The following is a 27,877-nucleotide window of genomic DNA, read 5'->3' on the forward strand; positions in this document are numbered from 1 at the left end:
CTCTGCAGCTGACTGTACATTACACGTTCCATGGCACGATGGCTTCTACCCACCCGAATATTAAAGATGGAGCAAATTTCTGGATATGACGTCGCCCAAATCTTGAGACATAGTTTTAGAGAGTACGGAAAGCATAAAATCTCCCTCACTTTATTGGTAGGGGAGACATATTATTTGTGGCAATTTTATTACATTAGTTTTTTACACATCCCAAATTGCGGTTTTTTATAGGTCACTAAAATAGGTAACTCTAAAATGTATCAAGACCATTTATTATCATCTTTAGTACTCCACGGTCATCTTCCACCGTATATTCAGATTAAAGTCACGAAAAGCTTAATAAGTAAGCCATTATTCTCACCTTCTAAATCGCCTCGAGAAGATTAATTCACCAAGTGCCACCTTGAACAATTTCGAGAGGCGCAGGTGTATAAAATACGGCCGAAATCTTGAAGCGAACATGTTGTTAAAGGGGTGTTTTCCTTATTAACTAACTTTCATATATTTTCTTTTAATATTATTCTTCTTTCTCTTTTGTTTTTGCTACCTTAGAACTCTGAAATGTCTTGACCAATTTAGAAAACACTTTTTATTTTTATTTATGCACAGAGTATGTACGAGTATATTAAGTATACCTACTTGCAATATTCATGTCAAAATCTAGTTCTGATGGTGGGATTCATGAGCATTTTAAAACACTTATTTTTTTAGTATAATCATAATCATAATCATTTATTGCAGCCATGGTATTATTACAAGGTGTTCTTATTTAAGTCAGTACATACATGGACCCTACTGGGGCGTGGCAATATTTTAAAACTATAACTAATCTAAGACTAAGTTGCACACAAACGTAATAGGATAAAGATAGCATATTCGAACAATAGTATTTTATACAATCGTGATATAATAGAGAGCTTTTCAGTCGAGTACCGTGTTTAGACAACGAAGCTTGCTGAGTTGTCTAAGTAAGGTACGAGATTGAAAAGCTTGATTATATCACTATTGTATACAATACTTTTTCTACGCGTCAACAAAAATAATACTTTAAACTAGTAGAATCATTTAGGTAAACAAACCAAAAGTATACAGCTAAGATACGCGAGCAGCCGCGATACCTTCATGTCCTTCATATTCGTACGCGCCCCGGCCGCCGCGCCCCGCGCCCCACGTAGGGTTGCCAGATCGGAAGGAGCTATTATCGGGAAAAAATATTTTTTTTTCGGGATTTTGGGACTTAAGTCGGGAAAAGGTAATTGTATTAATAACAACGATATTTTACATTATTGGCACTACGTCAGCTGCTCTGCTCATAGACGTTTTTATATAAAAATAGTATAAATTCTTTGAGATCTTGAACAGTCTCGCTCATCGCTCGACGCGGGTCGCTCGCTCACTCAACTATAGTTTGGAACTTGAAATTATTGTTTCATAAAGCTGCTGCGTGAAGCTGTTTTCGGGACAATTTTCACTTTGTCGGGAATCGGGATCACATGCTAAAAATCGGGAGAATCCCGCCAAATCCCGACCATCTGGCAACCCTAGCCCCACGGCAGGTTGGTCAACGACACCTACTCGTAACTCATGAGGCCCTGGTACTCGCTCCGCGCTAAATTCAATTTTTAGACAGTTTTGTCTTGATTTTGGCCACCGTAGCCTATGGAGACTAACGCAACGCTAAGTGGTTTTCGTAGTCAATGGATGTTGTTATATTAAGGGTGTCACATGCGCGTTTCTGACTTACGAACCAATTGTTTCCACTATACAACCAAAAATAAATAATGAATTTGAGCTATGGTTTTGTTTCGTCCTCTTGATCGCGGCGAGCTGTGATTGGTCAATTTCATTATAGTTGACTAAACTGTATCGATATGAATATTATAGTTGAGTTGGGAGCCCACACATTAAAAATACCCAATTGTAGTTTGGTATAAGAAATCTTAATTCCAGAATTATAGTCGACGAGTAGAAAAAAATTATAACAATTGAGCATCGTCTTTACTAGTATTTGAGCTAAAATATCAGTTTGATGTTAATTGCACGTTCATATTGGCCTGATAGTTAAACGCCTACAGGAAGCCATCTAAATGTTTCCTTTTCTGCATAAATACACTGCCTACCGTCAGGGTAATGCGAGTTGTGAGATAAGCCATTCGCAACCTTATTTGCTTGCATGTAGTGTAATACAAGTACCAGTGTCTAGTACAAGTAGCCGTTTTTAAATGGAATTATCTGGTCAACTGTAACAATAAGGAAATACGAACTTAACCTACATAAAATAAGTTTTAAGTAACTTTTTTTACTATAAAACTCCAGTGAGATTCGAACATAAGTATAAAATTATTTTAAACGTACTATACTCACGTATTATTAAGTTGATAAACGCTCGACATGTTTCGATCCGTTTCGAGGATCTATGACTATAGGAGCACCGACTACTGCACCGCCTCTACTCATCGAGCAAGCGACGTTGTTGAGGTTAGTATACATTAAATAGCGTAAACGTATTAATATCCAATGAGGAAAATGGGGTCTACGTGTGTGTATATATAAAGAAGCAGTCACGTGACGTCATCCCCTTTCATATTAATGTTCATCAGAATCAACTGTTTCATTAACTTAGCTATAACTGAGTCAAAGGAAAGATGAGTTAGATAAGTCAACTTCAACGGCAGCCCGGCAGTGAATTAATAACTACACTCGGGACTTCAATTCTTGATATCTTTACTATCTCTGCTAGGGTTTCTCATATTACTATTTCCCTCACGTACAAATGCCAGTAAAATATTACGTTTTCTTAAAAAATGTGCAAGTAAGGCATAAAGAAGTCTTCAGCCGCATTAGAGTAAGAGGATTAGAGTGGCAAGCGCGGGGTGCCCGAATGACTTGATTTGGGCTCTTGTGGGCTTTCTTTGTCCTCTTATGATACTATCAAAACGTTGTATGACATCGTACGAAATATTCGTAAAGTATGTCAAGGGTTGAATATGAGCTAAATACTGTGTGTAAATAGGGACAGCATTTAGAAAATATAATATTATAGCTAAGCTTTGAATTGTGCTTTGAACTTATATATGATATGGTACCAACGCAAACCATTCTTGTTGCAAGATAAATCCAATTCAATATCCGATAGGCGATCATCCAGGCAGCAATACTTAATAAACACAGTAACAATTTTTAAATTATTAAACATTTTCAATTTTTTCATTTCACTTCGCAGGTATGCATTCAGCATATTTAACTTTAACCAGTTTTAGCTATTAATTTACCACTTTTGCAAAAAGGCACAAAAAAATATGTTAAATTTATTCAAACTCCATTATTAGTACCATCAATCATTCAAAAAGGTATAACAGTCCATTAACAGCTATATTAGGGAAATTATAGCTTTGCCGTACCCGTTTCCATTACACACAGTTACCGTTAGGTCGAGTTTCCGAGGTAATTGTCTACCCTAACAGGTTAACAAAGGGTCACTTCGTTTGCTTCCCTTGAAAGTTAGCAATTTGCTATTCAATTTTCTTGTTTGATTTTATAATAGCTTTACGATTTTCTGACAATCTACACTGACTGCTATTAGAGAAACATCCTACTTTAAATTTATTATATTTTTTTATTTACTCAATGCTTATATAAGCTTGTCCTCTTATGCAGCTTAAGTGGGGGCTAACGCAAAATTGAAGTTTTTATATTGAATCTTCGAAACTAGACTATATTTGCAAGGGAAGACTCAAAGCCAAACCGTAAAAGGCTAAATTTCATAATAAATAAATCACAAAAACATGTCTCCTTTTCGTTCATTTTCAATTGGTCATCGTTACCCAGCATATTATAGCAGTATAATTTTAGTAAGTATAAAATATCTTCACTCCAGCGGTATCTGGGACGCCCCGACGGACGTTTTCCGCCCGGGTGCCCCACATACGCTCTTCTCACAGCACGATCCTCCCCCATCCTCTCCAGGTGACCGAGCCAGCGACGAAGCCCAAAAAGACCTGTCCGCCCTCGGAATACCCAACTGGCGTGAAGTGGCGCAGAATAGGGCAGAGTGGCGCTCTCTTGTGTCAGAGGCCAAGATCCTCTTTGGGTCACTGAGCCAGTGATGTATGTATGTGTATGTATGTATGTATAAAATATCTTAGCAAAAAAAGCGGTGGTGGCCGAGTGGATATGACGTCCGACTCTCAATCCGGAGGTCGCGGGTTCAAATCCTGGCTCGTACCAATGAGTTTTTCGGAATTTATGTACGAAATATCATTTGATATTTACCACTAGCTTTACGGTGAAGGAAAACATCGTGAGGAAACCTGCATACATCTGCGAAGAAATTCAAAGGTGTATGTGAAGTCCCCCAATCCGCATTGGGCTAGCGTGGGGACTATAGCCCAAGCCCTTTCGCGCATGAGAGGAGGCCTGTGCCCAGCAGTGGGACGTTATGTAAGTTTCGCGCGGCGCGCCTTATATTCTGTTCCTTTTTAATTTACTGGCTTAACGCCCCCTCCTAAACAGGTTAAGTATTAGAAATTATTTAAAAAAATATTCATATAACATATTTTTATTAGGCGCATTTTTAACCGTACGTTTTGAAATCATCAAAGCCGCATCTTTTCATCATTCATTCCGACCTATCAATTTCGTTAGGTTTTTATTGAATATTTCTTCTTGATAAGATATTTTCCAGCATCGACTAAGCATAATAGTATCTAAGGTAAATGAAATATACCGAGGTGATTTTGTTTAGGTATTTATCCAGTCCGTTGGCGACCTGAGATGGACGGGCGAATAAATTGGAAACCTTTTTAGGGTTAAGTAGCCACTTTGATTGGCCAAATTACCATTACAAAGCGAAAAAGATGATATTATGTTTTTTAAATATTGTTGGTAGTCTTTATATAAAACCTAATTGATCCGAACCGGGTTTAAAACCGCGACCTCTTGAATTGAAAGTTTCGTGTCCGTACCCCTATAATCCAGTAACTTTGTCGAACTTTGTAACCTGGCTCTTTTGCGTCAAATCCGGTAGTTCTGATTTTTTGCAGACATGTTTATGATGTTGGCCCAATAAATAATACATGTTTGTGACTTCGAGCGCCGATGTCAAGTATCGAAAAACCCGCGAAAATTTCGGTTTTCTTTTAGATTTGGGCGAATATAACCCTAAAGGACTAGTATTTGATAGTGCCTTCTCGGGACGTTTTTAATTAAATTGGACTAAATTTGCTACAATATGAGACCAGAATTGACTCTGTACATCTAGTAGTTTCCGAAATAAAACCTTTCAAAATTTATAATTTTTTGAAATTGTATTCGTAGGTTAAGTAAGTGCAGTGAGTATACACTTTAGTCTCAGGCGATACCGCTTGGCACAATTGTTTCTAAGGTCAATCAAAGCTGATTTGGGCCGGTGTAGACGCGAGATCGTACCGTACCTACCCCCCAAAAAAGGGGGGGAATGGGTCGGCTCCCCAGGTGCAATCTATGCTATATTTATTCCTGCTCTTAGCAAGTAGGGCAAGTTATATATCATTTTCATATAATTTAAGGACGAGCACATTATATTCACACCTTTACAAAAATGTATGACTGCCTACTTTGAAGTGATACTTTATAGAATAAGGAATCCCTAAATTATGTGTAGTTGCCCTAGTTGCTAAGAGCAGGAAGAAATATAGCATAGATTGGACCTGGTGATCCGACCCTTGCGCCTCCCTTTTTGGGGGGTAGGCACGGTACGATCTCAAGCTACCTGGCCAAATCAGCTTTGTTTGATCTTAGGAACAATCGTGCCAAGCTGCATCGCCTGAGACAAAAGTCCATACTCACTGCACTTACCCTACGAATACAATTTCAAAAAATTATAGATTTTGAAAGGTTTTATTTCGGAAACTACTAGATATACAGAGTCATATCTAGTCTCATATTGTAGCAAATTTAGTCCACTTTAAAAACGTTCTGAGAAGGCACTATTAAAAACTAGTCCTTTAGGGTTATAATCGCCCAAATCTAAAAGAAAACCGAAATTTTCGCGGGTTTTTCGATATTTGACAAAGTTGCGTTCGGCGCTCGAAGTCACAAACTTGTATTATTCATTGGGCTAACATCATAAACACGTCTGCAAAAAATCAGAACTACCGGATTTAACGCAAACGCGAAATGTATAAAATTACTGTATAGGCTACCAACGCTTTTTATACTTCAAAGGGAAAGACTACTATTGTAGGGAAATTAATTAAGAATATGTAGGTACCTATATTGTTTCTTCAATTTCAATTTCAACCGTTGTACCAATTTGTACCTTCCTTCCTAGTTGACTATGGAACCCTAATAAAAGGACATAAGTGCCGCGCAGATATATGTACTAGTAACTTTATTTTTATTAATTAATTACAGTGAGACGCCTGTACGACGACGTATGTATGTAGTGTAGACGTATGTTTATTTTCTCTTAATGAATGTATTAATTATACAGGATATTGACTCTTGGAGACCCTATACATCTCTAAGGATAATTTGATAAACTATATAATCTTATAGTTCTGACACCTAGAGATATTTACACCTCTAAATAATATTATAGTTTTTTTTGGTGTTTTGTATCTGTATTTTTTATGTAATTCGACATTAAGAGACCATATACATCTCTTAGTAATTGTAATACGTTAGATTGAATTGTTAGTTGTATTTTATTAAATTGTTGATGTATTGTTATTATTTTTGCTTGTATGTAAATTCAATGTTGACGTGTAAAAGTGCCCTTCATTTCATTTCATTTCATTTATTCATTGTATAATCATGTACATAAACGCAAACAGGTGTAAATAATTAAATAAAGTCAGCCCATGACGCCCTGCTAGGGCACACAACATAGGTACTTAAAACTAATATACTTGAAACTAATTAAATTAGGTTAGAACAAATTCGATTTAATTAAAAACAAATAATTTAAATTAAAACAATAAAACAAAATAAAATAAATTGGATTACATTACAAAGAATGCTAATTAAAAATAATATAATCAATTTAATTAAATTCGAGTCAATTAAGTTAAAACAAATATAATTTCATACAATCAAATTTCGGCCCTTGTGGCCTATTTGCTGAATAAATGTTGATGTTTGATGTTCGTTTTCTTGCTTGTATCTACGTGTTTTTGCTGTATGTAGCTTAATTTTCGTAGATATTTTATGGAGAAATAAAATTAACCCGTCATCATATCTGGTACCGACCCAATTATCCGGTCATAATATTATTATAGCAGTCGATATTTTAATTAACCACGAGTTCTTCTCTATTTTATACAATATGTTTGATTAATTCACAGAAAAAGTTGGAACACAAACGTGTTTTTTTTCCTAGTGGAGCTATTGAATTGAAAACTCACGATAATCTTATCTCAGCAAGAATTTGCACAACAAGAGACCTGGATTTACCATAGGTTTCCCCATCATTTAACTCCAACGAATACCCATTTGTTAGTTTCCAACCCCTATTGTTACCGTTTCTCTACGATAAAGTGGTTGAAAGTTTCCTAGAAAGTTAACGGAGACCCAAAGTTTAATGTGTACTTGATTCTAAAGAGATTTGTTGCCGTCCGCCCGCCCTTTAGATAAGTAGTTAAGCAAATTCCGTTTAAAAAAAGAAACATATCTAAGTATATAACAAATATTAGAACAAGTATAATAAGTAGATATATTAGGGATAAGGTCCAAGCGCGTCTCACTCATTATATCCACGTGCAGTAATATTGAATACTCAGTGTTATTAACCAAGTAATTATTAAGATAGCAGACTTTCATCGTAAATTGAAATGAACACTCCCGAAATCCTCCTAACCGAATTTGGAAGGTTTGAAAGTAGATTTCTAATTAAAAGTTAACTTATTTCTATTAAACGTTTGCTATAAAATCTGTGAAGCAATGCTATTTTAAATTACGTGAAGTTAATTATTCGGAGTTAAGAAGTTGAAAGTTAATAAAACTAATATTGGAATTTTTTTTAGAAGGTGGTTTGTACTCAGTTAATAGGTAATTTAATAGTAGGTCATATAAATCGATAGAAATGTATTTAATTTTCTTGACTGCTTAATCTTAAATCTAAGTATACATATAATAAAGCTGAAGAGAGTCGAAAGTCTGTACATGGAAGATATTCGAAAAAAAGTTGGCTGGGGATACTTAGAATTGATAACAGAACACGTTCCAACAGTTTTTAGAATTTTTGTTTATCTGTTTATCTGTTTGTCTGTTTATTTGAACGCGCATCACGTGAAAACGGCTGAACGGATTTTGATGAAAACTTTACTAATCTGTCGAGAAAATCTCCGGCCAGGTTATAGGCTATAAAAATTCAACCCCTAAAAGGGGGGGTAGCCACACCACTCGATTGACTTAAGTTTGCCCCTGAATCGTATGGCGCTACTTAGGAAGGAGGGGCAAACTTTTTTTTAAATATGTGCTAACACTATAGAGTACCCTGGTAAACAAACAGATGGCGCTGCATTTAATACGATGTGACATAAAATATAAGCCACCGAGGAAGGATTTTGCCAAATTAACTCTAAGTTTAGAAGACCCCTCTTCTAAAATTTCAATCAATCGTACGGATTTCAACAAATTTAATTGAATAATTGTGTTGATTTAATAATACAACAAAATTAAACGACAGTAAATTAATTGCCCCTCATTGCACAGTGCCATCTTTTGGGGAGCTGAGTAAACATTAAGTAACCAAGAAAACTAAAAATGAGTTTACATAGCTACGTAGTGGTAAAATAAACACACATCAACACGCGTATAATTGCATAAAATTATTTAAAATTATTTATTTTCTCCGTCATGAATTATACATAATCGTAATTATATCGCATCCATATCAAATCCATATTAGTCATCAAATACGTATCGCCTCTTTAAGCACTTAATAATGGCCACGAAGGTGGGTACTTTGAAAAAAAACATTGACCTCTGTCATTTGCAGTGCCGGATTAACCCTTTTAAGCAAAATAAGCACTTGCTTAGGGCACCATGTCTAGGGGGCACCAAAAATTATCGAAAAATGTACGCGTTCGCTTCGCTCGCGTTTTCAATAACTTTCTAAGATATGATAAATGTGACATTCGGTTGGCGACTGCAGCAGCATTACTCTGCTGCAACGTTACTGCTGCGGCACTGTCAATTTTCGTGATAAAATGATGTGACTGATTTCCATACTAAAAGTAAAAATGTACAACTATCTATCAAAATGCGTTTTTTATATCGAAAAATTTTCGCGCTCGCTTCGCTCGCGTTTTCAATAACTTTCTAACATATGATAAAAGGTGACATTAAATTTTCGTGATATAATGATGTGACTGATTTCCATACTAAAAGTAAAAATGTACAACTGTCTATCCAATTGCGTTTTTTTATATCGAAAAATTGTCGCGCTCGCTTCGCTCGCGTTTTCAATAACTTTCTAAGATATGCTAAAGGTGACATTCGGGTGGCGACTGCAGCAGCATTAGGTACTCTGTTGCAACGTTACTACTGCGGCACTGTCAATTTTCGTGATAAAATGATGTGACTGATTTCCGTACTAAAAGTAAAAATGTACAACTGTCTATCAAATTGCGTTTTTTTATATCGAAAAATGTTCGCGCTCGCTTCGCTCGCGTTTTCAATAACTTTCTAAGACATAATAAAGATGACATTCGGGTGGGGACTGCAGCAGCATTACTCTGTTGCAACGTTACTGCTGCAGCACTGTCAATTTTCGTGATAAAATGATGTGACTGATTTCCATACTAAAAGTAAAAATCTACAACTGTCTATCAAATTGCGTTTTTATATCGAAAAATTTTCGCGCTCGCTTCGCTCGCGTTTTCAATAACGTTCTAAGATGTTTATGATAAAGGTGACATTTGGGTGGCAACTGCAGCAGCATTAGGTACTCTGTTGCAACGTTGCTGCTGCGGCACTGTCCATTTTCGTGATAAAATGATGTGACTGATTTCCATTCTCAGCTGAAATGAAGCAATGAACGTCACTCAATTTACCAAAAAAATTCAATGTAATCTTGATGACCCTAGGGAGAGGGGGCACCATGGTCTAGAAATACTTAGGGCATCAAAATATCTTAATCCGGCACTGGTCGTTTGCGGAGTCAAACGATTTGGGACTCGCATTTTATACGCATTACCATGCCTTCCCGAAAAAATCGAATCATTCGCGAAAGTTTCGCAACGCATTGAGGTACTAAATTATTCCAATTGATAATATGTATAATGTTAAATGTAGATTTATGCTTAACAGTACTTAAAGTATTATTTAAATATCATAGGTAATTTTAAACCGATAAAAGATTAAGAAAAAGCGCGTTGACTTTACTAGAAAGATTGTTTCAATCGTCAGTTTTTAGGGTTCCGTACCCAAAGGGTAAAACGGGACCCTATTACTAAAACTCCGCTGTCCGTCCGCCCGTTTGTCACCAGGCTGTATCTCACGAACCGTGATGTATTTCTGTTGCCGCTATAACAACAAATACTAAAAAGTACGGAACCCGCGGTGGGCGAGTCCGACTCGCACTTGTCCGGTTTTTCTAACGTGTGATTGATTGAATTAATTAAAAGCAAATGCTATTTTGCTTTCAGAATTTACTTCTATATGAGTACCATAATGTAAGTCTATGCCAGACTTCAACCAAAGTATAAAATAGTACGTTTTCAGTACTTAAAAGTAGGTAACAAATGAAACCCATGCTAAGCCTCCTTCTAATTATCAGCCTATCATTGGGTTTTATTTCATGAACCGTAATAGATTCTTAAGTCGGTTGAAATGTTCAGAGAGTATTTCTATTGTCCCTACAATAGCAAATGATAAAAAGTTATTTCAATTATAAATTGAAGGAGAGCCCCTATAATATAAAACTTATTTTTTTTTTATATCAGTTACATTTCTATTATTGTTAAAAATACCTAATTTTGTCAAATTTGTTATGATTATCTCTTTGACGTACAGGGTAGCTGCCACATTATTGCTAACCCAGCAATAAAAAAATTAACTGCTACTACTCGCTGCTAACCATTAGTTGGTAAGTACGGCTGAGTTGACATTTGACGTTTACGCTGGCAATTGCGTGAACTCGATCGCAGTCCATCTCGCTCGCACTGATATATTGGTGCGATCGAGAAGGACTGCGATCGAGTTCATGCAGTCGCTAGCGTATATGACGAATGCCAACTCATGGTAGCTGTATAGGTAATTTAAGGATGACTCACGTTAGACCGGGCCGTGTCCGGGCCGGAGCTTCCGGCGAATCGTTTTCTATGGAAAGCATCACGTGATCGCCTGTCATAGCAAAGTAAGCGCCGGAAGCTCCGGCCCGGACACGGCCCGGTCTAACGTGAGTCATCCTTTACCCTATAGCATAAGATCAGTGTAAACTGTGTCAAAACATTGGAAACAAAGGAAAACAAAATGAAATCTCGATATCCCATAAATAATAGTACTACCATACAGAAACGACACTTCCTACAAAACGGAAGTTTGACAGCGATTCAGGGTCGAATCATGCTGTCCCTTTCTAATGTATGGCACTATCCCTTTCGGCTATTTAGGGTTGTCAAAATTCAAGTGATTATCTTATCTGTGGTCGTGCACACAAAAGAACGTCAAGTGGTGTCAACCCTAATAATTGCTCGGAGCAATGCTGAGCCGAACGGAGCCGAGTTTGCCCGAAGTCAGGAGTGTCTCCCCACTGGTATGATTTAATATGTATTATGTGTTCAACATTTTGAAAGTGTTAAATGCTATAAGGCTGATAATTGAATTGCCCTGTATTACAATTGACCCCGATTTATCCTACGCGAGAATACTAAAATCATAACCTTTATTTTTGGCCATATTAGGTTACAAGCGGTTATGACTATATTAACTTTTCGCTAACAGCGGCGAGCCCCCATTTATTCGCTCCGGAATAAACTTACAACATTATTGTCATTTCGGCTTGTCCTTAGAGAAATTATACAGACTCGACAGGCTAACAGTGGGTGGTGATAAATTACCATTTAGATTCAGACACTGAACTACTTAATGAATTAAATTAGACCGGTATGTAAACAACGTATAACACTTTAAAATCTCGCGTTTTGTACCTACACATTTAATTACACGAACGGGCTACGACGATATGATTTCATTGTTTTTACCATTCCGACGTTCTTCCGAAATGGTTTTGGTTTGGCAAGTTGGTTAATTTGTAAAATCGTAGTTGTGTACCTACCTTCATATTTTTGTTAAAATTCATTTCCGGAATCTCGGATCTGTGAACAATAATTTACTCAGTTAAAAATAAAGTAACATGATGGAATAACAAATAGATGCTAATTAAATTATTACTTCTTTACAATTATATCTTCAAAATAATGTAAAATATACTGCATGAAACTAAAAGTAGGAAATTAAAAGGTATAGAAAGTAACGTATAGGTACATATAATAAATAGTCTGGAGAAAAGAATAAACAAACTTTTACATCTGTGTAAAAAAATATACAAAATTGATGAGTGATATTTACGATGCACGAACTTTCAGCCACTTAGGAACTTCGTGATGAATAAATACGAGTGTCGGCTTACCGATGAATTAACGCGGCTTTTATACTCTTCAGTGAGTGTTATATTTCAATCTCTATAAAAATCTTACCTGAATAATTATATGGAATTCAGTTTGGTTTTCAAAAGTTCTTAGATAGGCATAAGTAAACATATGTAATAACTTTATAAAAACAAAATGAAATTAAAACAAAACAAATGTAATCTATACGAGTACTTACATTATTTATTTGACGTGATTAATTCCATAAATTGGTTTCTTGTATTTGGGGTATTGTTCAAAGTTTAGTATAATTATATATCATACGCGGTATCCGGGTAGGGCCTACAACATACGCAAAAAATTAATCTGTAGACAGTACTCCTCAAACTGACCAACATTTGTGTAGCGACTTTTAGAAATAACTTGTTTTGATTTATAGACCAATTTATGTAAAGTTTAAATTATTGTAAGACGCAATGTATGGCGAAATATTTTATTTTTATTTTTTATTATGGCAACAAACAGTCATTACATCAAAAGATACAAAGGATGGATTACAGAGAAGACAAACAGTGCCGAAGTTTACAAGTGTTATTGTAGAAACATTATAGGAGTTAATACTGAGTGGTAGAGAGAGATCCATCGTACAACCCAACAGACCCAACCCAATTTTATCAAGTTTAAAGCATGACAAGCAACGTCAATTACAACGATGATATCGTTCATTGAAGACAATATTTATTTTGTATGAAAAATAGGAAATCTAAAGACTTAATTTTTAGAGCACCGTACAAAACTTTGTTCACGGTGCTCTTATGGGATCACTTCGGTCTTGCAAATCGGTTAAATGCGTTTTTCTCAAAGACCGTTTGATGTAGGTACCTAAAATTTGGAATAGTTATGGCAAGTACCATCACTAACACTGTGAATAAGTCAAAACTGCTTATTTCTGATTTTAGGGGGAAATTTAGGGGGTTGAGAGGGGTAGCTTGAATTTTTTTTTATTTGTAAGAATCGTGTGGGGTACCATTAGAAAGCTTGCAAAAAATTGAGTCGATGGACTGATTTTGACTTCATTTTAGAGTGCAATAGTTTCGATAAAAAATGCATTTAAAGTTGCAAGTTTTCATACAAAAATTTTCACCTCTGTCCTGGCGATTTTCGCGAAAACTATAGCTAACAGGCAGCTGACCAGTCAATACCCAACTTAAAGAAGCATGGAGACGGCGGGAAAATTATCAGCTTAACTTTATCTTTATTAGTTTTTCAACTGCAGCCTGATCTTTGGTTGCTTAGGGCTAGCTAACTGATGCTTACACTGGTCAATTCATATTAGGAAGTAGTTTTAGCGAGAAAGATCCTTAGTTAAAACTTTGGCATTGAAATTTATGACTTATGTCTTTGATACAAAGTTTAATTCTGCTTGCTTATTTTTGTGGGATATTTTTTTTTCTGAATAGCGTACTATAAGTATGAGAGAGATCTACAAAATACAACCTTATTATATTGCAAATAAGTTTAAATTTCGAACAGGCTTTCCAACCAATTGACTATCTCAATGTGCCCAGTAAGAATCATATTTATTATTGCAGTTTATCTGAAAAAATTCAAATTAAGAATTCCGTTCTTCACTGTCGTTGTGTTTTTTTTTTCACAATAGAGCACATAGAGTTAGTAAGGCGTATAGAGAAAGGGAACGGTGCTCTGAACACCGTAGTCTTGACTTCGTGCTTTACTTATTTTGTATTCATTCACTCAAAGTAAGTAACCTACGAGTAGGTACGTCTTAATTAGACACAACTGATTCGTATGTATGTGCCTTTCCTCATGTTCTGTGTAAGTAGGTACTACTTACCTAAGTAGGTAGGTACTCGTATGTTCATAGTGATTTTTTAAAGTAGGAATTACGAAACAGATCCGTTTTCGTTTACGATACATTTAAGGATCACAATTGGTTTAAAGGCATTAATCAAAACGTTACTATCCTGACCTACAAAATCTTTTCAAATTATACTTATTCGATTTTATGAGCCTTGAAAAGTTAAATTATTTATGTTTTGTTATTGGAATATGTACGTATATTAAATTATGTATACCGGTTATTACTTATTAATTCTAAAAAGCTTCGGGTAGGGGAGCGGGGGGCTTGTTGTAACAGTTTTAGAAAAAAGGCCTGTATTGTCTAAAATATGTATAATTTTATGATTCTGGGTATGAGGGTTTGTAAAGTATTTATATAAGCACTCATTTCGATTACGAAATAATATATAGTTTACGCATCTTTTACACCAGACACTTTTTGAAAAACTGGGAGTTGTTACAACTTACCCCGTAATTTTTTTTTTTCAATACCTGGTCGAAACAGAGCTCGTATGTACATCCACTCGCTTCGATATCTGGCGGGGTAATGGCGGTGTTTACGTTATTCCTCGAGTTATAAGAAAGTCATTCAGCAAAAAAAATAATTTTAAATGTTTTTAATTCGCCGTCAAAATTGAGCGTTACTAGAGCCCCTGTTACATTAAACCCCCGGCTCCCCTACCTATACCTACCTAAATGCTAAAAATATGAATTATAATAGGTAGGTACAACGTAAGTTTTTATTTGGCTAGACTTTTACTAGAATAGAACAGGAAAACAGCTAAAGTTGAGAACAGCTCCGTGACAAATTGCCGGGCTCAAGCAACTCAAATAGTGACACACAAACTGCCCCGTTTATTCTTACTTTGTACTTGGGATGTGGCGTACAATGTGTAGGTACCTATAATGTGAATTTTCGACGAGTTTTTTTTTAATAAGTACGAAAACCTGTACTTATTAAAAATTTATTGAGGGTAGCAAGAAAATAAACAAAAACAGTACATATGTAATCTTTCCTAAGTAAATCAAGTTTACACCGCTACACACGCAAGCGGCAAGCCTAGTTTAAGAAAAAGGAATATACCTAACGCCGTCGTAGCCGTATTTTGTATAGCACAATCCACATTTGATCGCTTCACAACTGGATTACACCTCAGAGAGACTAACCAGGTCCTAGAATTTCATAATTATTTATATCTAAGCCATTACAAACGATGGAATACAAACATCTAAAATACTTACTCAAAATGCACAATAAAGTGTATAGGTACCTAAATGTCATGTTAATAACAAACTAGATATTTGCTCAATGCATCTGAAAATGGTCTAAGAAAGTACACTTCAAGAAAATGTACCGACTAAAACGGCTAAAATGTTCCTCTCACTCTAAATGGGCTCCCATGCGACTACGTTTACGCCCGACGAGTTACAGCAGCAACACAAGATTTACGTACTAACTGAAGTTACGGCATAAGACTTACTAAGCTCTGAGCACTAAACCACTAAACTACTTTTGATAAAAGTTAAGCTTTTAAATATATCCGCTTAACAAGAAAAGTAAGTTTTTTTACATAGTTGTTGTACCTAGTTGCGAATTGCAGTGGCTTAGTTGTTGGTGTAGATACCTATTGTGTAAAGGGGCCCACTGATTAACAGACGGTATCGGCCTGTCAGTTAGAACAAAATTTTGACAGTTCCGAACAACTGACAGGCCGATACCGTCCGGCGGACTGTTAATCAGTGGGCCCCTTTATAAGACTTAAAAGAACGAGACGGTCAGCAAACTACTAAATCAGTTTTGGGAGTTTTGTGACTAATGTGTTTTTTTCCTTTACTTGTATTTTTGTTATTCATTTGTTATTCATAGTAGACAATAAACAAAAGTAAAGCAAAGTTTTGGCACCCACTTATTAGTCTAGAAACTTCTAGCGCTTCACGCGTGACTCAAATATTTTAAGTTATCCTGCTAACTTTTGCCTAAGTTACCAATTCTCATATTTGGATTATACAGATAAAATAAAATAAAATAAATACCAAAATCACTCCATTTTTCAGTGCTCATACGTAAATAAATAAAATATGTACTTGCTATCTTATACGACATTTTATAATGACTCCTTCACGTTTTGAGCTATTTGGCTGTGGAACGCCCTGTCATTAAATATTAGGTGTAAGTACAAAAACTGTTCAAAGCTATGAAAACCTTACATAGTAGCTTTTGCGAAAACTAGTTTGGACTAAAAATCCCAGTTAAAACTAGTTTTCCGTAAAACCACGGTGAAAATAACAAAGGAAATAGCGTTTTTACTTGAAACGGGTTTTACGGTAGCATAAATACATACTTAAATTCATAGATTGTGTATGCTATCAACAATAAAAATACATTTTCTTTTAAGCGTACACAATATCAACCGGGGTGCATAGGTATTGCGGTGAATAGAGATAAAAAACCGGGAATGATATATCTATCTGACAATTTTTTTAAACAACCTACAGACTGCATCGTGCGATTGCAAATGAAATAATTAAAGTTAATAGAGTCAGAAGAGTCGTGGAATGTATGGGGCCCAATACATTCCACGGCTCTTCACTTTCTGAATAGACTCTAAAATAATTATACAGGGTGTGTCTGACCATGGGGCTTTAAATCCAGGGCTCGATTCTACTCGCTAAACTGAGCTACTTTTATTATGGCACCAACCCCGAAATCCCGATTTTTTTTTTTACTTTTTCATACATTTTGGCTGATCAGATGTCGACGTTTTCTATGGAAAAGCCAAAAAAAATTCCCCGATTTTAGGGTTGGTCCCATAGTAAAAGTAGCTCAGTTTAACGAGTAAAATCAAGCCCTGGATTTAAAGCCCCATGGTCAGAAACATACTGTATACCTATACTTAAAAAACCTTGGCTCACGTCAATTCTACAAAATGGTGTTATCGATGTTCTTGTATTAGATTATATGTGACAAGGACGAGTAAGGCGTTACGATCGAAGATATCGAATTAGGTTGAGACGTCGCAATGTCTAGGTGTTTGGATATTATTCCCGAGAGGCGCAGATCCTATGTTGATAAAATAATTTAAAGTAGACAGTTTACATACTACCCTATATCATCGGCGAAACGAAAGCCCCACAGACTTCGCTAGTTCGGTCACCTACTCAGAATGGGAGAGGATCGGGCTGTCAAGAGGGCGTTCTTGGGACGACCGACTGATAGACGTCCGCTGGGTCGGCCCAGGTATAGTTGAATCATCGAGAGCGTGGAATTGCATATGTAGTAGTATTGTTTGTTTACAGGCATTCTATATTTGTGTTTTCTATTTTCTTGTACTATCAGCATACAACCACTACAAATGCAATTCCATCTTCTCGATAATTCAACTATATCGCTGGGAAGACAGTGAGACGGCGGATCTGCTTCAGATTCGCGTCAGTAACTGGAAGGAAGTTGCGCAGGAGAATCCAATATTTATGAAGCCCGCTTTATACTAAAATGCCTGTTGCAAAATCCAGTTTCAACATTTCTCTTTACTAACTCTTTTAATTAGATACTTCTGAAAGTAAAACTTAAAGCAGAGTAATATTAATCAACCTAATAATCCACCAGTTAAAAATCAATGCTTTATTTCAAAATCTTCTAAAAGAGAACGTAAATCAATCTAACCTAAAAAATCCAAGGATACCCGTGAGATACAATCGCTTCCAAAATTCTGAAGTGGAATATTAAATTCGTAGGAAGCAATATCGGAAATTCATTAATAATGTTGCAGGCTGCGTCTAATTCCATGACTCGTCTACATTCTGAGAGAAGGAAATCAGCTGTGATATGAAAATAATTTGAATATGAAAAATGCTTATAATGCTTTCGGTATTAACGGGTTGAGAGTTAACGACCGGTTTTATATTGCTGGAGCGGCATTGAAATATTAAAAATCTGATTTCGATTTGAGACCTACCAATTCTACTAAGAGTCGGGGGTATCATAATATTGCATTGTCCCCCGACTTACATGTGTATGCAATTTTCAGCTTAATTGAATATTACTTGAAGCAAGATTTAACCCGTAAAATATAGTTACAAAGATACATTGTAAGTTAATAAAAAGCTTGTAAAAAGTTATAGTTTCTGGTTCTGGTGGTAAGTTATTACGTGGAATTGCCGCTTAGTAAGGATAATTTTAGTATTTATATTGTAAAGAACGGATAGGTATTAAAAATATATAGAACATAGGTAACAATATGAAAATGTCCAATCGCGCACTAACGCATTTTAGAGTTACGTGGATATTTAAGTACTTTTAAAATGTAGTAGGTAAATTAAATAAAACTTTTACATAAATCACTTTACGAAGGATAAGAAATACTAGAATATATATTTATTATAATAAACACTATTTCATGCCACATATATCCAAAAACTGCTTTAACGCGGTCCAGACACTATCAATTTTAAGAATGACATTAATAACATTGTCATTCGTGCGTTCCATTTCCATTTTTCATTTATTTTATATTTCAATTATTGTCGCTATTAGTTGAGGAAAATTTTATTTTTTAGTACACATATATATGTGTGTTAGAATCTCAAATCAAATTTTATTTCTTGTTTTGCTCAAAAAAAGTATCTTATTAACTAAAAGTTCACTTACCCACAATTTCAAAAACCCATTTGTTTGTTGCATTGCCATTAAAAGTCCTACACTTTTAAGCATTCACAAAAAGTCAGCGTAGTTCACGTGCCGACTAAGAGAAAAAAATCTAGTCCACTGGGCTCAATCAGGCAGGCTGCCGTCGCGGTTTTTAAATTCAATTGTCTAGTGCATTATTACGTCTCTCAGCGCGCCTACGGCGTAGGTAGCGACTACGTTCGTAGGCTCGGCGACGTCCGCCCGCGAAGGCTCACGCGGTAGACTGCCCGTCACTTCAGCCTCACGCCTAGGGGTTGGTTTGTATGGAATGAAGAGAAGGTATTCGTTTTGCATTTTTTTCGGATCAAGTGAGACGTTAAGGGACTATGAAAGATGGTGATTGATTTATTTTTTGCCGAGACTATTTTACGGCCAGGTGTCGTAAGTTACGTCTTCGTTTATTATATAATTACACACGTTTAGTTAACCCTTATAATAACTAACTGGAGTAACTAATAATAATAATACGAAGCACGGATTGACTAAGCATGTAATTTTAGATTCGCAGAATAAAGGTGAGTAAAATACTTAATGTCATAGTGATATTCATTCATTCTTTTAAAATTATGACTTCAGTCCAGTGGTGGGACCATTTCACCAGTGTCTAATAGGTGTTGCTATTTCATACTATATTATTTTTAAATCTACCAAAAGTATTTAAATACCTAAAGTTAGGTAGGGTGTAACATATTAGCCAATGATAGACTAGTTGTAATTTATAGACTATGCGAGTATTACTATTTACTATTTGATTTTACTACTATTTGGGTACCTACTATTATTTAATTTTACTAAGCATTAAGGTAAAACAACAAGCAAAGTAACACAGCAAGAAACTATAACCTGAAATAAACAACAAGAAATTAGTAAAAATACACTTTTATAAAAACTTTTATTTTGATCAATTGACGCTTGATTTCAAATCAAAAGATTATTTCATTTGTAGCCCATAGTCCCAAGATAGTTTATTTCAAAACCAAAAAATAACTTAGTTACCCCTTGGAAATACGATTTTGTTCTTACTTCGGTGTGTTCTTCCTGAACAGACACAAATTCTGGATGCGACAAGTAAATGAAAACACATCGTACCGTGGGGGAATGGTTCGTATACCAAACTTTATTAATTGATTTGCTTTCGGTCCGCTGAGAGCTGCATACCAAATATTTTAGTTTACTATTATATAATGCTATAGAGAAACGTCGCAATTGTGGACATCAACAAGTTCGTGAAATTTTTAACATATGATGAACGATATGAGTGACAGTAAAAATTATAAATTTCCATATTTCAGCGTAGCTTTACCTTATCTACTTTTATCTTACCTACTCTAAATCGGAAATATGTGAATATTAAGGGCGAATAAAATTATTTGTTCTAATTTAAAATAATATTCTAAAAGGTTTTAAAGTAACCAAGCGTTATATGAAACCCTACAAATAAAGTAGATCCTACCTGCACCAAAAAGGTCCCGTTCTTAAGCTTGCCAAATAACTATGTTCTTTCTAAATTTTCATACGTTAGAAACGTATACGTTTCAAATTTTGTCCTTGTGCGCTAGTACCACAGACAAAACTGCAAGTTCATATTATTCATAATAAAAATAAAAATAAATAAAAATGAGGCTTCTTTGGTGCAAAAGTACAAGCATAAGTTTTCTAAAGTTCTACTTTCAGGAGCAACTTTTATATTTTGATTTGACTTAGATCTTTATTTATGACGTAAACCTTTGTAGGTAGTGACAACATTAATATAATTATTAATGTTGTTACTACCTACTAAGTGTTTACGTAATATACGAATATCATTTAGTTCGGTTTCTCCAAAATTCCGCTTCGTAAATTAGGCCAGTGTACGTACAACGCCATATATTTCTGCAAACATTCACATAAATTGGAGAACATCGCGCGTTGCATGTCAACGAGCTGACACAACATGGGACAATATGTAGTTATACTTACATTGCATGATCGGCTAAAGAAAGCATAACTTCCTCATCAGGGCATGATTATCACAAATAAATATAGGTATTAAAATGATACAAAGGTGGATGTTAGACTGAAGCAGCTCTAGTAACTTGTGCAAATATATTTTCAATAATTGCGATCAAATGTTTTTAAATAGCCATTTCAAAATGAGCTACGATATCAATAACTATAAGTATATAACGTGGAATTCATCAGATTGTTCGCATTTGTTTAGTATTTTTGTGATATGTTTCAAAGAGGGCGATTATTTATTAAGACGAATGGTATTAGTGAATGTAGCCTAAATGTAGAAATGCTCATGTTTGCGGCGGATCACGCCCGTATAATCTCACATCCCATAACAAAATATCTTCTAGTACAAACAACAAGTGTCTCCATCCTTCCAGTTTTTTAAGTATTTAACAATTTCGTAAAGGCGATATCTCACCAGACATAGGATGTCAAAATTTAGGATGGGAGGCTCACTCTTCTTGTGCTCTTAGACTTAAGTATTTAGTGCCTTAAATACTGTAGATTTTGATGTCCTTCTAGGTACCTATACTCAATACGCTTAACCTTTCTCAAGTTACTCTATCTTGGTTTCAGAGCGCCAACTAGTAAAGGGTCGACGACAAGGTTTCCGGATGGTGTGACCAAAGTCACCCTCTAATATACAGTTAGCATACAATATCAAGTATTATTAGGCTATTGGTTCTTATAAGCTCTTAAAATTACATATATAGTTCTAGACAACCTAAGACCGTAGATAACTGGACTAGCCTTTCAGTAACACCCCTCTGTCAAAAACCTAGCACGATGTGCAAAAAGTCGTGTAATAAAATATCCATGTGTCACAATTGTCACATGTTTGTGTGCGTCAAAATGAGAAGGTGTTAATTTTATGTGTGCATTTTTATAATTGCATGTGTGAGTAGTCTTTTGCATGCATGTTATAGTTGAATCATCGAGAGCGTGGAATTGCATATGTAGTAGTATTGTTTGTTTACAGGCATTCTATATTTGAATTTTCTATTTTCTTGTACTATCACTATCAGCATACAACCACTACAAATGCAATTCCATCTTCTCGATAATTCAACTATATAATACTTCTTCACCTCCCCGCAAAATTCAGCAGACATTTTTGTGTGCAAGTGCGACATAAGGCTATTCTAGTTGTTGTATGTTCTAACTTCTAAGTAGACAACATATTACCGTAATTGCTCCACAGATAGGACATTGTCTCCTGGGAATCCCGGTTCATAAGTGCAGACCCACGGTGCACTTAGTCCATGACAAGCTTATTGAGTGCTTGCCTTTGTTGGCGAGTACGTATCTCAACAGAAAGTGCCACAAGTTGGTACTAGTTTAATTTCCTCGAACAATTCTCTCAGAACCTTACTGAATCAAACATACTTACAGGGTTGGGCAGATTAAGTGTCCTAGTTTTGTACTGCCATTTTACTTAAATATAGCGGAACTTTTTTTTTATATTTTATTTTTTATTAATCGAGAATTTATGCGTCTTTATGATTTCTAGACGTCAGCTTGATATCTATTGTTATTATCAACATGGACGCGGAACGCCAGCTCGTTGTAAATTTATACAAGCAAAAATTCCGAAAGTGCAAGATATTATTTTTTCCGACGAAAAGATGTTTCAATTGCAAGATAGCCACAATCAACAAAATTATCGCGTTTACGGTGCTTTATTAAGGGATATTCCAGTAGACAAATTAGCCGTACAGCGGTTTCAAAGTGTTCGTCGGCTGTCATGGTATGGGGTGCCATATCACCTAGGGGCAAACTACCACTGCTGTTCATTGACCGGGGAGTAAAAATTAACTACGACTATTATATTCATAACGTGTTGCAGGGTCATATGCTAGAAAGTTGTTTGGGGATGACTATTATTGCTTTCAACAAGACAGTGCCCAGTGTCTCACAAAGCTAAACGTACACAAGATTGGTGTCGAACAAATTTGACAGATTTTATACCGTGGCAAGATTGGCTTGCATCTTCACCAGACTTGAATCCGTTGGACTTTTCTATATGGGGATACATGCTCAGCAGGATTGGCAGCACACAGGGAATGAATTTAAATTCATTCAATCATCGGTTGGTCAAGATATGTGACGATATACCAGATGAGGTAGTGCGTGCCGCGTGCAACTCATTCTATGGTAGAATGCGTAAAGTTATACAGGTTAAAGGAGAGCGATTTGAGCTAATGAATTAATTTTGTAAATATAGAGTATGCTTAAAATAAAAACAAGTTTAATATTCAGATTTGAAGCTTTGTTTTAATTTTATGGTTATTTAAAACTAGGACACTTAATCTGCCCAACCCTGTACTTGAATCTTACTGTGTGTATGTAATATGTTGATATTTATAGATAGCAATAGACAGACAAATAAAATCGATAGCCTGGTTACTTTGATGTTTATTTTATTCATTGTTCCAAATGTAACATCTCGGTAATAACTTAAAGTAAAAAAACCGGGCAAGTGCGAGTCGGACTCGCGCACGAAGGGTTCCGTACCATAATGCAAAAAAAAAAAACAAAAAAAAAAGCAAAAAAAAAAACGGTCACCCATCCAAGTACTGACCACTCCCGACGTTGCTTAACTTTGGTCAAAAATCACGTTTGTTGTATGGGAGCCCCATTTAAATCTTTATTTTAGTCTGTTTTTAGTATTTGTTGTTATAGCGGCAACAGAAATACATCATCTGTGAAAATTTCAACTGTCTAGCTATCACGGTTCGTGAGATACAGCCTGGTGACAGACAGACGGACGGACGGACGGACGGACGGACAGCGAAGTCTTAGTAATAGGGTCCCGTTTTACCCTTCGGGTACGGAACCCTAAAAAAGAGGTAACTCGTAAACTGCCAACCCCGGACTGCCTGATAATAATGGATTCAGCAAGACAGGTCACTTGAATCAGATCATCATCAATCAACTAACTAAACATGACTTGTAATTACCGGTATCACATGACGATACGTCAATGCTCTGTCTACGAATTTCTATTAGTGAACATTGATTCGGTCAAGTTATGTTCTAATGTATGGGGAAGACAAACAATTTATAGCTAGCATTCAATGAATGTACTATGATACCTTTGGGTATGGTGTTTTACGCACACTAGAGTCCCATCTTCTCCCCCTGGCGAACCCCCCCCCCCCGCCCCCTTTAGCATGAAATATGTCCCGGTTGACAATTTTTTTTTGAGAAAAATATGTACATATTAGAGTTAGGAAAAAAGTGTCAACGTAAGAAATAATTCCTAATAAATTTTAAACAAAAAAGGTTATATGCATTTTTTTGGTAAGACTCACCATAATCATGTATATAACATAATACGTGATAGTCTTCTTCCTCGCGTTATCCCGGCATTTTTTGCCACGGCTCATGAGAGCCTGGGGTCCGCTTGACAATTAATCCCATGATTTGACGTAGGCACTAGTTTTTACGAAAGCGACTGCCATCTGACCTTCCAACCCAGAGGGGAAACTAGGCCTTATTGGGATTAGTCCGTTTCGAACGATGTTTTCCTTCACCGAAAAACGACTGGCAAATATCAAATGATATTTCGTACATAAGTTCCGAAAAACTCATTGGTACGAACCGGGGTTTGAACCCGCGACCTCCGGATTGAAAGTCGCACGCTCTTACCGCTAGGCCACCAGCGCTTGTAATACGTGAGAGATAACATAGGTAATACGTGATAGTACTGAAAGAAATCGTATGCGGAAAACCAGCTTGTTAAACAGTTAAATTTTGTCGAAGTTAATTGTTAGGAATTTAATAGGTATTATTTCTTTCATTTACACTTTTTTCCTATATTGTATACTATCCTCAAAAAAATAGAAAAAACTGTCAACCGGGACATATTTCATGCTAAAAGGGGGGGTTGCGTCAGGGGGAGGAGATGGTACAGTAGTGTGCGTAAAGCACCATACCCAAAGGTATCATATGTATGTTGGGTTATTACCGGGTTGATGATGAAAACTATTACTTGTACCAATATTTTAACTTTATTCATTTGTTACAAACATTATAACAACCAATTTACAATCAATTATTCAAGACGTCTTCACTCTAACTTGTCCGTACTCGAACTGGCCACTTGTCACTGCTATACCGGCCTTTTTATAACAATTCAAAATGGCGGGAACCAGTGACAAGTATGAGTCAATTGATACTCTTTTATAAGCTAATCATAAATAAAAGTGAGAATGATCAAAATATAAGCTATTAATAAATAATGATCCTTACAGCTCGGCCATCCTGTTCGAGGCGAGACCCTTCGCCAAACCTTAATATAAAATAGTTAAAATGATAAAAATAAAGACCAATTTATGAAAATAATGAATCAAAATGTATACATTAAAACAAACCAAGATTCACTGATCCAATATTACTATGTGAATGATATTTATGCACATAATATGCATATTAAATAATAATAAGTAACAACAGAAAATAAAATTACAAACACGCAATACTCATGTGCACTCATGATTTCACGATATACATATACTATAAGATTATAATTATAATGTGTAATATTGTTAATTATTAGGCATTAATAAAATGATAATTAATGATAATTAGGAAATAGGTGGCCGATACCAAAACATAATATTATTAATCGTTCAAATTATGGTTTTCGAAGAATTTTTACAGGTCTGTTATCAAAGTTAAAGAAACTATATGTCAACATAGAAACGAATAAATTTAATTAGTTCGGCCTGCAGAAATATATTAAACAATAGAAAATTCATACGATAAGCGTAATAGACGGTACACTATGTTTCATTGTCTGTAAGATTACTCAATCTAGCATTATTAAATTTTCTTTAACACTTGTTAAATTTCAATAATTATGATGAAGAAATATAATATAATATACGTACACAACACCATTCACTTTTGCACGTAAATATTCAAACCGCTATACATGGATCACTTCCCCAACAGAAGATAGTTGCGTCACCGCGGGTTGCGCCGTCTGCCTAACCGACGCCACGTTCTCATTAACTGCAATGGTGCCACCGACCACGCAAGTTCTGCCCACTGCGATAGTGCCATCGACAAATCTGAAGCTATCCTGGATGAAGATGCCGCCAACCACGCTGATGCTGCGCAACACGGGGCACCGGATCTCGTGCCGCTACTAGCCGCAGCTTCGCGTGCCATGATGCCAGCATTCGAAGACTCTGCGGTGTAGTCAACGATCGTTACGTACTTCTGCGTAGAAGCACCTTAGTTCTGCTAAGGAACAGGAATATCATTACCCTGGCCATCTCACCTAGGCACTCCTGGGTCGGAAGTGATTCCACACCCCGACCCTCTCACCTGGGCACTCCTGGGTGGTAATGGAATACCAAACCCTGGCCCTTTCACCTGGACGCTCCTGGGTCGTTCTGAAACTTTCAAGACTTTCTTTAGATATATGAAATTAAAACTTCCTTTTTTTTAATTATTATCGAATACTCGTTTTTTGTTTCATTGATTTATTTAATCGTTATATCGATTTAAGCATGTTATGAATTTATTGTTTCACGTTTCAATTATTTTAGTACATAAACGACATGGCTACCAAATTGTACCTAATTTGTATTAATTATTATAATATTTGTAAATAAAATAGTCCACAATTCACTATATCATGTATTGCGCAATAAGGTTTAATAATGAAAATAGGACATAAGTGTCACATCTCTATAAAGAATGCATGGTTCTGATTTTATATCTTCGGGCCCAGCCCGTAGTTGACATGAATGCAATCATAATTATGCCAAGATATAAAAACATCTTGATAATAATAATATAAGTGACAGATTATGTTTTTTTTTTTTGGGCTACTGATTATCTGATGATATAATATGTTGATTTAAATTAACACAAACTTTTGATATTACTTCGAACGTTACCTGTTGCCAACGATTTTTTTTTTTATTAAGATATTATGACTGAATTCGTTTGAAGAGTTTAATTGATAAGAAATTAATCTTATTGTAGAGGTAGTTCTATTGTCCTTTAACCTGCTATTATCAACAGTCAAAGTTTTATATTTTAATATGAATGCGACCGACTAATCCTCATTTGAACTGCTTACACGCCTTAGGTCATAAATATAGCCATTAAAGATCCATCAAGTAGGTATAAGAACATAAACTAAGTAACCGTTAGGTTTTGTAAATTTGAATGAACGAATGAATAATTTTATTACAGAAGTTCATAACTTCATTACAAGAACAAATTCCTCATCACATAAAATGGATTTAAACATCAGACATAAACTAGTTAATTAATTATTCCACATGAATGATGAACATCTACATTGCGATTTATTTTTAAAAGTATTTGGTCATTATAACAATACTCTTAGCGAATCTAGATCGAATAATAGTCATGTTACAAAGTGACTAAGAAATACTATGTTTTTTTTCAACAGGTTTTATCTGAACCAACAAGTTTATTATTTTAGTTGAGTTTGAATACCAAATATTTAATTTCCAGCTTTAGTCGTGTTTTTTTTAAGGAAACTAAAGTCTAATAGGTATTACGGTGCATTTGTTATCCTAATTCCTTATTCGGACATATCTAAAGAATTAATGATAATACTAATTAAATCAGATTCAACAATTAATGCATGTAATTATGTATGTATGCTTGGAGTATGTTTATTATTAAAATTATTCTGGCTATACGAAAATAAGACTTATTAATAAATTAATTCGTTAGTCACAAGGAAATTATTATTACTGTTATAATT

At 35.4% G+C, this 27,877-nt stretch overlaps 1 protein-coding gene and 1 long non-coding RNA gene across 4 annotated transcripts in view; both read right to left on the minus strand.

Annotated features, from left to right (window-relative positions):
* Positions 1–19,341, minus strand: part of LOC134804998 (suppressor of lurcher protein 1-like) — an 82,752-nt gene extending 63,411 nt beyond the window's left edge. The window contains exons 1-2 of one of the 3 annotated variants that reach the window (XM_063778289.1): positions 19,088–19,341; positions 12,263–12,302 (exon numbers count right to left, since the gene is read on the minus strand). In XM_063778289.1, the coding sequence (XP_063634359.1) occupies positions 12,263–12,302; positions 19,088–19,146 (99 nt within the window). In that variant the 5' untranslated portion in view covers positions 19,147–19,341. Of the gene's footprint in view, positions 1–12,262; positions 12,303–19,083 lie in introns of all 3 variants that reach the window. The other 2 variants (XM_063778299.1, XM_063778293.1) reach the window with 2 other exon arrangements.
* The window catches only part of LOC134805539 (uncharacterized), a 624,519-nt gene that overhangs the window by 271,742 nt on the left and 324,900 nt on the right, over positions 1–27,877 (minus strand). The gene's annotated exons all lie outside the window — the stretch shown is intronic.

The sequence above is a fragment of the Cydia splendana genome, chromosome 2 (assembly GCF_910591565.1).
Source record: "Cydia splendana chromosome 2, ilCydSple1.2, whole genome shotgun sequence".
In the NCBI taxonomy this organism is placed as follows: Eukaryota; Metazoa; Arthropoda; class Insecta; order Lepidoptera; family Tortricidae; genus Cydia; species Cydia splendana.